We start from the raw sequence: 14,364 nt of genomic DNA, 5'->3' as shown, positions 1-14,364 counted from the left end.
TATACATACGCAGTTCTAAAGCACCAGTAGGACAACAAACAGAAGGACCAGGTTGACAACTATATTCATTATGTTCTGAAAAATGGGAAAGCATATAATTACACAACATACAGTGAAGACAGACAAAATAAAAATAAAAAACAATGACCAACAACCAACTACACATGATGCATAGATAAAGGGCCAAACAACAACACTGAACAATTTCATGAACAACTTGTAAGCCACCTTCTCCACAACAGCTTCCTAACTTGAAGGCCTTGCAAATAACTTCATTTGTCTCCCTGTCTTGTTGCACTAGCAATACATGTTTAGTTTCAAATTAAAAGTACAAACTACACATGAAAATACAAGTACTTGATTCAGAGTCATGAGATCAATGCTGAAGAAAAGTATATTTAATTGGAACATGGGGAGCTTATATACAAATGTTAATGGCATAATTATATATGGCTCAATAAAAGTGTATAAAATGTACAGCTTGTTTTTGTTAATTTGATAACCAGAGAAAAAATAATTCTACTGCTGCTATTGTGTAAATTTACCTTCACACTTGAAATCCTGAGGCCTGAGAGCTTGTATGGGGAAGTCCTTGAAGTCTGGAGGAGTGGCACACCTTGGGTTTCCGGTTGCCAGGGTGTGTTCCTTCAACCACTTAGACAACCAGCCAAGATGACAATTACACACAAATGGGTTGGCAAGAAGATTCCTAATCAAGAGAAATGCATTGCCATCTTTATTGTTGGATATCTTCAGAAAGGCAAAATTAATGGACTTTTCTTAATTGGAAGATTTGCAGACATGGAAATTAAACATTTTATCTTAGGGAGCATAAGCTACATTTGATTTTGGCTGGAGAATATGTATATGTAAACCAAACAGTTTAAATTTAAATTAAAATTCATATTCTGATTACCAAAGGCAACTTACAGGGTCTGAATATTAGGCATTTTGTCAAAGGATCCTGGCTGAATACATCGGATGTGGTTTTCATATAATGACCTAAAAATGTTAAAAACATGTTGCAACTATATGCTTTCACAAAGGTTGTTGGTACTTGGAATATCTACTGGTATTTGTTTTGATTTGATCCAAATGAGTAACATGCATTTTTTGGTTCTGATACAAATAAATTTTACATATCATGATAATATCACACACATGCAAACATATGCATACACACATCAATATAATTTAAAGGTGTAGCATTTTTCAATAGAAAAAATTGAACAAAAATATTTACTGTATATGCCTACTTATACTTACAACATATGCAATTCTGGCATGTTAACAAAAGTCTGATTGTTTATACATGTAATTCTGTTGGACCTCAGCATCCTTTAAAGAAAAAATTATATATATATATATTTCTATGTTAGAGATAAACAAGGAATTGATAAATAATCATTTTTCATGTCTTTATAAAGGTGCAATTTTTTGCTACCAAAAGCACTGTCACTTACACAAGATAATTAAAGGTGGATATTGCAATAACAAATACAACTCTGAAATCAACTTACAAGGTTTTCAAAGCTGGAAGTCCAGAGAACATTCTTGCATTCAGATGGGTCAGTCTGTTTTCAGTCATGTGCCTGCAATTTACAAATTTATCCCTTGAAATATGTAACACAACAAAGCTCTTGAAATCTGAAGAAAATATTAAAGCAGTAAACATCCAACTTCTTTTTTGTATCTTTGTCTCAAAGAACTTACAAAGGATAAATTACTGTTAAATACAAATAACAACATACATAAAAACTGATGTGCATGCTAACAGGTTAATCCTCACTATAGGAAAGATTCAACTTACAATTCTTCGACTCTATCGCCTCCTTCAAATGCACCATCTTCTATGTTGTCAATCTTGTTACCTCGCAAATCACTATAATTCAACCAAGAGATTAATAAAATCTACATTTGGCAAGGAAAATTCAATTAAAAGAGTAGAAGAGCTCACTTACACTCTAAGCTGTTATTTTAAAAGTGGTTTTCAAATTTGAAAATTAAAAATAACAAGGCTTAAACTTACATTTTCTGTAAATTTGGCAAATTCTTCAACCAGTCATTTGCTTGGATTCTTGTGATATCATTGCTGCTGAGAATCCTGAAAAAGAAATCAAAGAAAAATCAACATAGAAATCTGGCCTTGGTCAGGAATGGTTTTTTTTCCCCAACATTTTAAATCTCTTACCAGTATTACCAGTTTGCATAAATGATCATCATATTTCTCATGTAAAGATCAATATCATTTTCACTGATGACTTACAGTTCTACTGTGTAGAGGGGCAAGTTCTCTGGTATTGCAGTAAGCATCCTGCCTGAGCAATCTACAGTGGCACCATCACACTCACAGTCTGTAGGACATGCTTTGTCTACCATACACGTTCCTGCATTCTTGGTGCGATACTCCTCACCTCCTGAAAGAGAGTGGCAATTTTTGTGAAACGTTAAAATGGCAAATCATTTACAACTTCTAAGCCATGTACAGGCACCTAGACATCCAATTTTAAAGCAGGCCATTCTGACGTATTCATTCACCTAAAAGTAGATTCAGATACAGACTACATGTCTGATAAAGAATGCTGTTACTTATATTTTAATATTTTCATCCATTCACTTCTCATGTCAATACAGTTATTTTGTTCAAGTCTTGGGTTTAACATGTATGCCCAGTATATATACCCACCTCTGCACCTAAACTTTGACTGTCTGATGGAACCAATCTTCTTTCTCTGCATCCTCTCTGGTGTCTCACATCTGGCTCCACTGGTCTCAATGGGGTGAGTGTGGAGATAACTGGACAGCCAGCGTAGGTTGCAGTCACAAATGAAAGGGTTCCTAGCCAGATGACTGGAAAATAGAAATAATTTTTACCAATAAGAAAATCATTCAAACAATGCAAGTAATGCAATGTATCTTTTATATAAGCATACAGTTTTATTCATTTATCTCCTGATGCTATACTAGTACAGGGGTTTTGATGTGTGTATGAATTTGCACATAAGTGGCACCATCCTGCTGACATTTCTGGGCCCCCCTCTTACCACATTATTACAATTATTGAATAAAGCAAAAATGTATTGTATAAGTTTGTCAGTGGATTACGAAGTAACTTTTATTGATTTGACTTAAATGAAAAAACATTTGGTGTCAAAAACCAAAATAACCACATTCCATCTGATCTTATTCAATGAATGAACCCATAAACTACCTGCACTACCTCTGACAAAAGTTAACCCACCTGTGAGGTCTGATACATTCCTTTCTCAACAATTCATTAAGTTTACATAATATCACTACAAAGTGCACTGCTTTAATTATTTTTGGTCATAACCTTACACTTAACCTAAGGTGATCTTATACCCTTCTACAATTTTTTTCTCTTTTTTCACTATTTACTTTTGACACAAGCTCCAAAGGGTCTAAATGGTGACATTTTTCAATTTTTATGTTTTTAGTTATACAGGTCACAGGTTTAATTCTTCTGATTTGTGAGTTCTTTAGAGATCAACTAACTTCCTGTACTTAATCGTTTCACTGCAGGCAACTTGATCAAGCATGTGTTACTTTGGGAGAATATTGTATAATTGCGATTTCTTTAACTGTCATAAAGGACATGTGTTTCAGATCTTCTCATCATTTTACATATCGAAAGCATTCTTTTCTAAATCATCTAAAACATTCAAGATTGACATAAATTTTTGTTATCAACATATGCTGACAGGAACTATATGACAATGAGTACAGGGTACCTATATATTTACACAATAGTATTTTCATATCACGTCTCTTTCTCTCTGGTACCTGAGGTAAAGTACAAATATCCATTGATGGTCTATAGTTACATTTCTCTTACTCAATGCTTTCAAATGTCTCCCCCACCTCGTAAAGCTACCTTTTTGCATTAGTTATTTTAACGCTCATTTGGTAACATCAACATTCCTTGGCATACCCTAGCATGCTGCCATTAAAAAGATACAGAAATTAGGTGGCAAACATGAATATAGAAATTTGAGATGACATGATTAACTAGATTGAATGAAGTTAAAAACCAATCTAATCAGGCAGAAATAACCTTACCCGAAGCTTAAAAAGTCTTACGAGCAAGAATTAAAGACAGCTAAAGGCCTAGCACCCTTGAATTTTATGACAATTGCAAGGATAACTGAAAGATGTTTTAGTAAACTTCCACGATAACTCCTTTTTCATTTTCCTTTGCATGATAGAGAGTAGGCGTAAGAACTACTGACATAAAAAATACTGTATAAAAAAAGCAACGTACTAGTATTTTCGTGATTAGACTTCATAACAAATTTATACTTTATAATAATAATTTTTTATTGCTTATAAAAAAAAGCACTCTTTTTAAAAAATGAAAGCAACTTCAATCTTTAGGAAAAAAATACAGCTCTAGAATTAAAGGTTTTATAAATAGCTGTTGTACAGGATGAGGCAGGAAACACTGGGAAATACTCCCAGTGTATGCACTTGTTGCACATTCTTTACTGAATTAGTACAATCTGCACTGGACTAAGGCATTCATTAACAATTAAGAAAACAGAAGGTGTGCTTTTCCTAGCTGATCACTAACTGAAACCGAACATCTAAAAGTCAAATAACAAGTTCCTGTTAGGTAAAAAAACTGGGACTAAACATGGCCAGGACAACAGCTAGAGAATCCAGTGGTACCGACTGACTTCAGGCTTGTTTCAATTTTATAATGTTTCAGTTCAATTCAATATTTTCAAACATCTTGTGAAGTCAAGTGTAGTATGTGATCAATTTCCAAACAGCCCTGGGGTGAAAGCCAACTACGCATGAAACAAATTCAATACTTTGACCTATTAACCTTTCAAAATAATTTTAGCTAAGATGTGCCATCAGGCATGATCCTTTAATGAAATCAGTGTGTTTTCCTATGTAAAATCAACAAGTAAAGATGATTACTAGGGGGAGTTAACTAGTACCTTCATTCAATTAAAACTATCAAAAGTTCACATTGCAAATGTTTGTCTTCTTGCAAATGTTTTTCTTATGAGATAACTAAGTTAATATTTTCACTAAAATGTGTATTTCCTGTTTCAGCATAAAACTAGTAAGGGTGCTCTTCATGGCTTGGCAAGCATATCATAAATATAATCAAAGTCAACAGAAGGGTTGCATACAAAATGAACACAACTGACCTGTGGTCTATAGTACAATTTTACACTTTCCTGATCATTTGCCTTTAGGGGCTCATACACCTGTAAATTTCACACCTTTGTACAAAATCTTCAAAGGGAAGGACCGAAAATTGCCCAAAATTATTACGAAACAGATGCAAATATCTTCTGGCTGTTTGTATAAAATGAGTACCCTAGCATCATGATTTCCTGCATGATATCCCATTCATAAGTTGTTACATGCTGTCCCTTTGAACATACGTCAGCACCATCCACTTTCCATTAAGTCCATAAGGCTTAAGGCACTAGCAGTAAATTCTCCTAAAACTCCACCATAAACATGTTTTGGGTGAATAATAATCTTGCATGTCTTATATATATATATATATATATATATATATATATATATATATATATATATATATATATATATATATATATATACTCTCAACATATTAATTTTTTTCAGATTGTATTTACAGCTAAAGTTTGAACAAATCACAAACTGAGTTATTGTGAAAATTCTGGGAACCTTCAACAAAAAGGATGATATTGATTTCAGTTACACTGTAGTCTGAACAATACAATATAATATTAACATCATGAAATTCAGTAAATGAGACACCTGAAGATCACATGGGAATATTGATTTTAAAGATCCATCAGACAATATCAAGGGGCCAAAAATCCGTTTTTTTTTTTTTTTTTTTTCATGGCCAAGAACAATACAATGTCTGTTAAAGATGGCCATGCATCTGGTTGTAACATTTTTATTCCATATCATTCACGGCTTTTGTGGTCTTGTATAAACATTTCTTTGTAATGTTAAATATACAATTATAAAATGTGCAAAACAGACTTGGTGTCTAGTTACATTTACTGACTGGGCTATGGAATGTATACCCTGAGTAGATCAAGTTCTTGCTCATACCTCCATATTTTAGTCAATTCAAAGGGTGAGTTAATCCAGTATGCAGATAAAATAACAAAGGCACTAAAAAGTAAACAGAGGAAACAAAGTTTCTCCATTTGTATCTATTGTATTGTACCAGGTTCCACCAGAGATTACAACTGGGTACCATTTTTTCAATTACTTCCATTCCACAAAAGGTAAATAATTCTGCTACAAAAACTGCTGCCTCAGTTCATAAGATTTTACCTAAACAGTATTTGTCCATATAATTTTTCTACAAATTGCTAGAGAATTTTCAATCCATCTTTTTAATAATCCACCTTAAAATCCACTTTAAAAATGTGTTGATAAACCCTTTTTTGGTAATACAGAGCTGCAAAACAGGCCACAAACATTTTATATGACACAGTTAATAATGTAATACACAAGGGTTCCCAATATTTTAAACTCTGTCCATGACTGTGTAGTGCAGCATCCTATATCTATGGAAATATTCCTTACAAGGAGCCAACTCTAATTTAAAACATCATGGATTGAACCCTGTTGCACTTGCTAACATAAGTGTAAGGCAATAGGTACAGACAGAAGAAGCCTTTTCAAATCAATGAAATTTTTACAAATACAAATGCTCCTGCACTTGGTCATAATTAAGTTTGTAAAGAAATCTATTTTTACATTTAATCATCCAAGGTTCATCCAGTCCAAAAGATGATGCATCTTGTACTTGAAAATTGAAATGGACTTCAAGTACACTTATATAGCTGAAGGGCAATACAATGCACTGATTCAACAGTTCACTTTGTACACATATATTGATGACAGTTTAAAAAAGGTTGTTTTTCATGTTAAAATGGTAACATAATCAAATCTGCAACAAAATGTAATCATAACACAAACTACAAAACAATGTTACAGTTAATTTCATGGTTATGAACTTCATTTGTCAGACTGTGCCATCTAAACCTATAATTCCATTTCTATTGATCTTTAACCACAGAAACCACAAAAACTTACAGAGTCTGGATGTTGGTGAGTGGGGTGAAGGTGCCATTGGCCAGAGATTGGATTTTGTTATCATACAGAGACCTGAAATTGAAAAAAATGACAGACATGCATTTTGTCTTTCCAACTTATTACCAAAAATTAAGAACAGCCACTGGTATGGTTTCAATATGTTTGATCCTTTTTCAAGTAATTGCTCTAAAAATACTGATTTCATACTCAATAACCTCATTCAATATACATTTAGTTCAAAACCGAAATGCAGTTTTCACTTTAATATGTCCAAACGGTATTTTTGAATACTTACAACAAGTTCAGCTGATGCAAATCTTTGAATGTGTCCACTCTCACGCAGGAGATCTTGTTAGCATTCAATAGACTAAAAGCAAAAAACATTGAATAAAATTCCAATAATTCACTAATTAATACTCAAATGTTAATAATTCTAAACAACAAAAGCTTTAGTAGTGTAAGAGTCAATAAAACTATACATAATATAATATAAGTTGCCAATGGAAGTTTCAAGTTTTATTTTAGGCCTATATGGTTTCTTAGCTGTAGTGGCACATACAGGGTAGAACACTTCCTACCCTGTAAGTGCAACTTAAAGGAAATACCACTGAAAGTGTTTATCAACTTTTTAGCATCTGATCTTCCTTTATGGGAACATCCTAAAGAAAAAATTCAGTGCTTGCCAAAAGGAATTTTTTCCATACATACACCATTGGTCAGCTGAAGGGACAGTTCTTGTTACCACATGAATGGAAAATCAGAGATAATAAAACAACCTGTTACTTCAAAACAGTATTTTCCAGTGCAACAAACAAATTTTCCAAAAATGGAAAAATTAGTTACAAATCACAGCTTGGCCAACTTCAATGAAATTTTCAACACTGAAATGCACCCAATGATTAGACATATCTGCTGGCCAGCTTGGTCATAGAGAGACAAACAAGTGATCCATTAGAATTCGATATAAAAGACTCATGTATGGTAGTTAGACATGTTTAGCAATGTTGAAAAGAAAATGCTTGATGAGCAAATCAGTTTGGTCAGTTGTAAAGCTATGCATAGCACAACTACCGGTCATTCTGGTGAAGTAAAAAGTTTACCCAATGTCTTCAAACTAAGGTTGTATTGTTGCAATTGGATAAAGATTTTTGGACTTTCCTTTTGGAAATACCCTTGAATCTGATTTACTGAAAAAAGCTAGTTTTATATGAATTTACTGTAAATATGTTTGTCAAATGTACATTCCCGATGTATAAGGTTTTATCAAACTATTTGTAGTCGAACATTCAGATGAGAGACATTTTTTTGAAATCTAAAGATGTGTGCAAAAGCATATCCAGTTCTGTATGATATCCATGCAGCTAAGCCAGACATGGCCTTAGGTGAGAGTCAATACTGATCAAACACTGTTGCCCAGATCTGATCTTATCGGTATGTTTGCTCGCTTCTCTTCATCTTTTACTATTACTCGGGTCACCGAGTCAAAAAAGAACAGGCAACCAACCCTTGAAACTTCTACTCTTGCAGTTCAAATATCAAGCACTTTCTGTTGACACTTGATCATCAATTGATACCTGTAGCGCTTTTATAAACCAGAGACTTTTAAAAGGTGTCAAAATGAGGCCCCAAAGCTGAAAGTTATGTATTTGCAGAGAGCGTTATGCAACCAAATGATGCATTATGCCAGTAGAATGACAAATGAGGTGACTTGAGTGGTATAAAACAGATAAAGAAACTATTTATTTACTTGGTTTGAAATAGCAGTAGGAGGCGTGTCAAATGAAGTATGCAGAAACTGATGAAGTTTTTAGAATGGTTTGATATGTCTTTGAGGTGTGACAAAACATATCTTGGCTAACACAAAAGTGTCTGCAATCCAGACTGAATGTTATATGGCAAGCAGAAAAGCATGACTTGACTGAAAAATACATACGGCTGACAACACAGCTATTTAACAAAGAGATTTTTTAGAGCTTGCAATTGTATCGTGCAACAATTGTTCCGTAACATGAAATCTTGTACACCCTCTGTGCTTCTTATGTCAGTTACTTCAAAAACAAAACAAACAAACAAACATGGAACAAATGGGCATACATGTAACAGTGAAAATTACAAGTCGTGGGGTGTAAAAACCAAAATTGCATTTAATAAACAAGCATAAGAATTAATAAACTGCTATAAAGATACTCACAGAAGTTGGAGGGATGTTAATCCTTTGAACACTCCAGGCGGGAGGTCACTTATCTTGTTTCCATACAGAACCCTGAAGGAGAAATATAAATTACATATTGCAACAATAAAGTAAGAGTCATTTTAATCAAAACAAACTTTTGGGGTGAACCAATTCAACTCTTTCATTAAATGTTTTTCTACCATTGGTCACAACAATCACAAGTTGCCACCTTGGATTCTCATATTTTCTAATTAGGAAGTTTCTATTTCAATAGACTCTCTGACTACAGGATCACTGAGGGTGCTACTTTATCAAAATAGTCCACTACAAATAAATTAATGCCAATTTGAAAATGAATACAAGTATGGTCAAAAATAACAGCTTGGTAGGGGTTTTGCTCTTTTGTCTCCTTTTTGTAAAAACTGCAGCCAAAGAGTCTATGGCTGAAAGGAAGAAATAATGTTGGCAACAAGTTTAATTAAAAGATAAATTGGAAAAAAATTAAGTCTAAACCAAATACTTAATGCAAGGAGAAGTTTTTTTCTTAAGTCTGACTTAAAGTATATATGGACTGTTCTCAATTTTTACCCCACAACTCTTTTTCCCAGCTATGTATATAACCGACATGCTACATGCAAAGTACAAAAATCAACTGAAAAAAAAATCACTGTGTATCATTTCCCACTTAAATGATATTTTATAATAAAAACTGACCACTAAATACCTAGCAGGTCAACATTTTTTTAAAAGCTGGAACAAATAAAAAACAAATTGATACACGGTTAGTTTGTGAAAAACTTAATTTTACCTACAGTTTCAATAAAATGGTATCAAATTACTTAAAAGGTATGAATAGAAGAGAGTTGTAAATGTTGACAGGAATTTGTGGCATTATACATTTATATAATAGAGATGAATGGATACCTATGTTGATACAAAGCATCTACCAAGACCCTGAGGCAAAAACTAGATCTTTTAAACTGTCACGGATTCTGAATACACAGCCTAATGACGTTATGGAATTTTAATTCAAATAAATCAGATATTTGACATTTTCAGTTATGTAGTGCAATATCTGTTTCATTTTAGAAGTATATGCACAGGCTTAACCACATCAGATCGGCATACTTAAAACGTTTGGTATTTTTTCACATCAATAAACTTTAGCAAAAAAAGTAGCTGTGAAGAAAATGAATGTAAATGTTTGGTGTTGAATAATTAAAAGTAGTTGTTAAAGTGCAGTAGCCCTGAAAAAAGGGTCAAGTTAGGTAGCAGATATCAACAACCTAATAATTTTTGCCAAACATCAGAAGAAAAAGATTAAATTGAGTCAATAAATATACCAAAAAGTATATTTCAAAAGTATGCATCTGTCATTAAACACAATGATCTAACTACTAGATTGTGTCTATGCAGTATCAAATTTCTCATCAACTGTAACATATCCCCATTTCACAGTATACCACACCAAAACACAGATGTCATAAATGTCAAACCATTTAGCATAAAGAGAGTAGAGTCTTCAAATCAAGAAGGGAAGCACATATTGTCACCAACTTGAGAGAAAAGGGGTTGGTTACAATATCCATTTGTTACAAAAATTTGTTATCTTAAGTTACCAATCTCTGTTTCCACATGAATGAATATGCGTGGAGCCAGTGTAAAGTTGACACAGCATAGAACTTTTGTCAGAAAAAATGTCAACCATATTTTTCTTATCAAAACTTTTTGTGCTTCTTATCAGTTTGCTCTATAGTTTGACTGGCACCAGGTACATAAACAACTGAAAAAGTATCAGAAATTTGATCAATCTCACTGTCACGAGAAAGCTAATCATAAAGTGTAAGAGTAATTAACAGAGACAAAAAGTTTAACTCTATGACAATTGTGGGTGGCCCTTCTTCACTTTTTATCGTATAATATACACCAGGAAAATACTATCTGCATCCAAGTAATTGGTAAAAAATTGTTTGAAATACCTACCAGTATATAAATAATAAAAAAAATCTGCATGCCATTTTGTAAGATAATGAGTTTAACTACTTACAGCGAGTTGAGTGACTTAAGCCCAGTGAACGCATCCTCAGCCAATTGAGATATTTGGTTATTACTAAGGTCACTGTAATAAAAAAAGAATAAAGCTCATGAAAGACATGACATTGCTTTAATCATCATAATTTTTAGAACTGAATATCCCACGAGTAAAATCAGTTTATACTAAACCATAATCAAAATATTTTTACATTTACTCACTAATGTTATATTTTTCTAACACAGAAACAGTTTCATGCTTTTATTAATTTCTGAAAACAATCCAATAAAGCAGGCTGGCGACATCGGGGCTGTGCCATCAAAGGCTGTTGGCTGATAAAAATTCTTTCTTTTTGTTCTCAGTTTTTATTTCAACCACAAATCCTCACCTCCCAGGTTCACACTCTGACCATTGGACTGACAGATCAATTCAAGCCAAGGTGGGACAAATATTTTCCTTTTCTTATTCATACATATTAGTTTTGACAATAATCTAATGCATGTTTGGACCTTATGAAAAAAATAATTCTACTTCTTTAATTTGCACATGTTTAATCTCCAACAAGCATGTGTTTACATAGATCCCTTTTCTTTCATAAAAAGAAATTGGCGGTAAATCCAGTCCCTTTCAACATGCATAAAAGAGCTTAAGTCCAATCAAAACATTACGTGCCTTAACTGAGTGGTACAGGTGGAAGTGATTGGATAGTTTCTTGATTAAATTCTACATGTTTGGATCACTTCAGTACATAATCATGGAACTTTTCTTAGCTATTAATTGACATTTTTCAAAAAACCAATCTTTTTTATTGTAGTATACTACTTTAAATACTTGAAGATATAAGAAAAGAAGATTCGATTTGAGAAAATTACATTTAAAAAGAAAAACTCACATCCTTCTCAACTTCTTAAAATCAACAAATGCTCTTGATGGAATTCCTGTAATGTGGTTGTGTTCAAGTCGCCTGAAATGAACAAAAATAAACAAAGGTGGTACAGAAAAAACAAATAGTGACAGGATTCTGACCAGTTATGCCTCACTGCACTTAAGTGTCAATGAACCATGTGGCACAAAATCTGAATAGATGAAAATTGTTCTGGTCAGAGATTTAATCATGCATCAGAGATTAAATTCCATCATTAACACATCAATATCAAAAGAAAAAAGATCTGTACCCATTTGCATTAATGCATATACCATATACATGTGCCCATATTAACTTACTCCACCCGTTTATTTTGCATAGGGAAATGCAGTATTTTTATACATTAATTGCTTAAAAGCTTAGAACACAATAGTATTTTTACTTCTTCAATCACACTAAGATAAAGATAGAATTGTACATAAGTCTTATGTTAGAGTTTATGTTTGAAACAGAAGCCACCATGTTCATCAGAAAAAGCCCTTGATTAGTGAATTGGCTGAAAAGTTTTGACCTGTGTTTCAAATGTGTCCTCCAATATGAAACTAAATTACAATTCTGGCTGAATAAAAAAAATTACTTTTATATCCTTCACTTACAGTTCTGTGACATGTTCTGGGATATTATTTGGGATCTGCTTCAGCCCTTTATTTCTGCAGTCCACAATACTTTCTGTGCAGACACATTGGTCTGGGCACACAGAGTCCTCGGGTAGCTGGCACGTTCTGGTCAAAGAAATCTCCATCCCTGCAAAATTATTTTTATTGTCTTAATTGAAAAGAATATATTAACTGCACTTTTATATAAAGAAAAGAATATACTTTTTTTGCTTCTGTCTTAGAGTAAAAGTATGTTTCAGTTAATGAATAGCTATACTTCTGACAGAAATGTGTTGACAACCAGGTTAATGATATGTACTTGTACTAGTAGATCCCTCTAAGTGATTGAGAGATATTTAAATCAGATATGTGAACATAGTGACTGTTTGCAAAATTCCCCAATATAAAAAGACTTTAAACAAAAATTTTGAAGAACTTATGATTAATAAAATGTTTTTCAAGTATTGAGTAGCTCATGCGACAGATCATTACCATTGCATTTGAAATCTGAAGCCTGAAGTTCATCGATCTCTTTGTTCTTCAAGTGCTGTGGAGAATGACACCTTGTGAACAATGCCAGCCTGGGATTCCATCGCAGCCAGTTGGCCAACCATGCCAAGTGACAATCACATACCAAGAAATTATCAGCAAGTCGTCTAAAAGGGAATAAATGATCATTTTTTCTTTTTAATTTTTTGTAGGGAGTTTGTTTCACTAAAACTGGGTTAATTTTTTTATCTCTTTAATCTGGTGATGAACATTTTCACTCATTACAGCCTACACGTATCGCTACGAGTATAAAACTAGCGTGTGAGGTCGAATTCTGGAATTATTGCAGATCTAACCTTACCCAACTCTCAATTTCTTCATTTTCACGAATAAATCTCTAGGCAGGGTCGTCAAGTTGTTCTTATTTAAAGTACTGAAAATAAATCAAAAATCACTTATAAATCACTGTTTAACTAAATGCTTTAACTAACTTCATGCCCCCCCCCCCCCCCCCCAGGAAAATGAAATGAGGTCAAATAACAGGTCTCAAGTAATAGATAAAAGGTAAATTGAGGATAAAAAATGTAGATAAGTAAACTCTTAACGGGATTAAATTTTTTAACTCTACGTCACTTTATCATATCTATTTAGAAAGCTCCTCTATCTTTAAATATATTTAAGCCAAATGAACAAACAGATCAACTTATTTAAACCTCAAATTAAAAGGAGATTCCCAAGAAATGTACACACATGCAGTGACTGATGAAATTGTGAAGTGACGCGAAGCAGTTAAGCGTAAGTTCTAGATTTCCTGCATTTCTTTTGGATTATGAAGAATAAAGGCTTTTAATGAAGTTACTTTCAACGAACTTTGTGTGTAAAAGGAGAATAAAATATATTGTGTTTTGTAAAGATGGTAAGGAAAAAAGAGAGCTTGTAAGTTGTTGAGATTGTTGAATGTCGGCACACTTACAAAATCTCGACAGCCGTCATATCCTTGAATGCATTGTCAGCAATGCAGGTAATTTGGTTGTTATCAAGTTGCCTGAAAATGATAATA

The 14,364-nt window shown here is 33.1% G+C and overlaps 2 protein-coding genes across 11 annotated transcripts in view; one reads left to right on the top strand and one right to left on the bottom strand.

Annotated features, from left to right (window-relative positions):
- Window positions 1-14,364, bottom strand: part of LOC106155710 (slit homolog 2 protein) — a 58,993-nt gene that overhangs the window by 10,138 nt on the left and 34,491 nt on the right. For all 3 annotated transcript variants that reach the window (XM_013530677.2, XM_013530676.2, XM_013530678.2), the window contains exons 6-23: window positions 14,278-14,349; window positions 13,666-13,737; window positions 13,308-13,471; window positions 12,816-12,963; window positions 12,187-12,258; window positions 11,310-11,381; window positions 9,281-9,352; window positions 7,385-7,456; window positions 7,090-7,161; window positions 2,687-2,850; window positions 2,267-2,417; window positions 2,030-2,104; window positions 1,811-1,882; window positions 1,521-1,592; window positions 1,267-1,338; window positions 931-1,002; window positions 546-709; window positions 10-75 (exon numbers count right to left, since the gene is read on the bottom strand). In XM_013530677.2, coding sequence (XP_013386131.2) covers window positions 10-75; window positions 546-709; window positions 931-1,002; window positions 1,267-1,338; window positions 1,521-1,592; window positions 1,811-1,882; window positions 2,030-2,104; window positions 2,267-2,417; window positions 2,687-2,850; window positions 7,090-7,161; window positions 7,385-7,456; window positions 9,281-9,352; window positions 11,310-11,381; window positions 12,187-12,258; window positions 12,816-12,963; window positions 13,308-13,471; window positions 13,666-13,737; window positions 14,278-14,349 — 1,724 coding nt within the window. The remainder of the gene's footprint in view (window positions 1-9; window positions 76-545; window positions 710-930; window positions 1,003-1,266; window positions 1,339-1,520; window positions 1,593-1,810; window positions 1,883-2,029; window positions 2,105-2,266; window positions 2,418-2,686; window positions 2,851-7,089; window positions 7,162-7,384; window positions 7,457-9,280; window positions 9,353-11,309; window positions 11,382-12,186; window positions 12,259-12,815; window positions 12,964-13,307; window positions 13,472-13,665; window positions 13,738-14,277; window positions 14,350-14,364) is intronic.
- LOC106155711 (uncharacterized) overlaps window positions 13,925-14,364 on the top strand; it is a 28,884-nt gene continuing 28,444 nt past the window's right edge. For 2 of the 8 annotated variants that reach the window (XM_087000475.1, XM_087000473.1), the window contains exon 1: window positions 13,930-14,099. The gene's annotated coding sequence lies outside the window, so the exon portion shown is untranslated. Of the gene's footprint in view, window positions 14,100-14,364 lie in introns of all 8 variants that reach the window. The other 6 variants (XR_015331858.1, XM_087000480.1, XM_087000474.1 and 3 more) reach the window with 5 other exon arrangements.

The sequence above is a fragment of the Lingula anatina genome, chromosome 1, assembly GCF_051362555.1.
Source record: "Lingula anatina isolate TDL-2025a chromosome 1, LinAna3.0, whole genome shotgun sequence".
Classification (NCBI taxonomy): domain Eukaryota; kingdom Metazoa; phylum Brachiopoda; class Lingulata; order Lingulida; family Lingulidae; genus Lingula; species Lingula anatina.
Note: the sequence above shows the minus strand (reverse complement) of the source record. Positions and strands in the feature narration are given on the sequence as shown.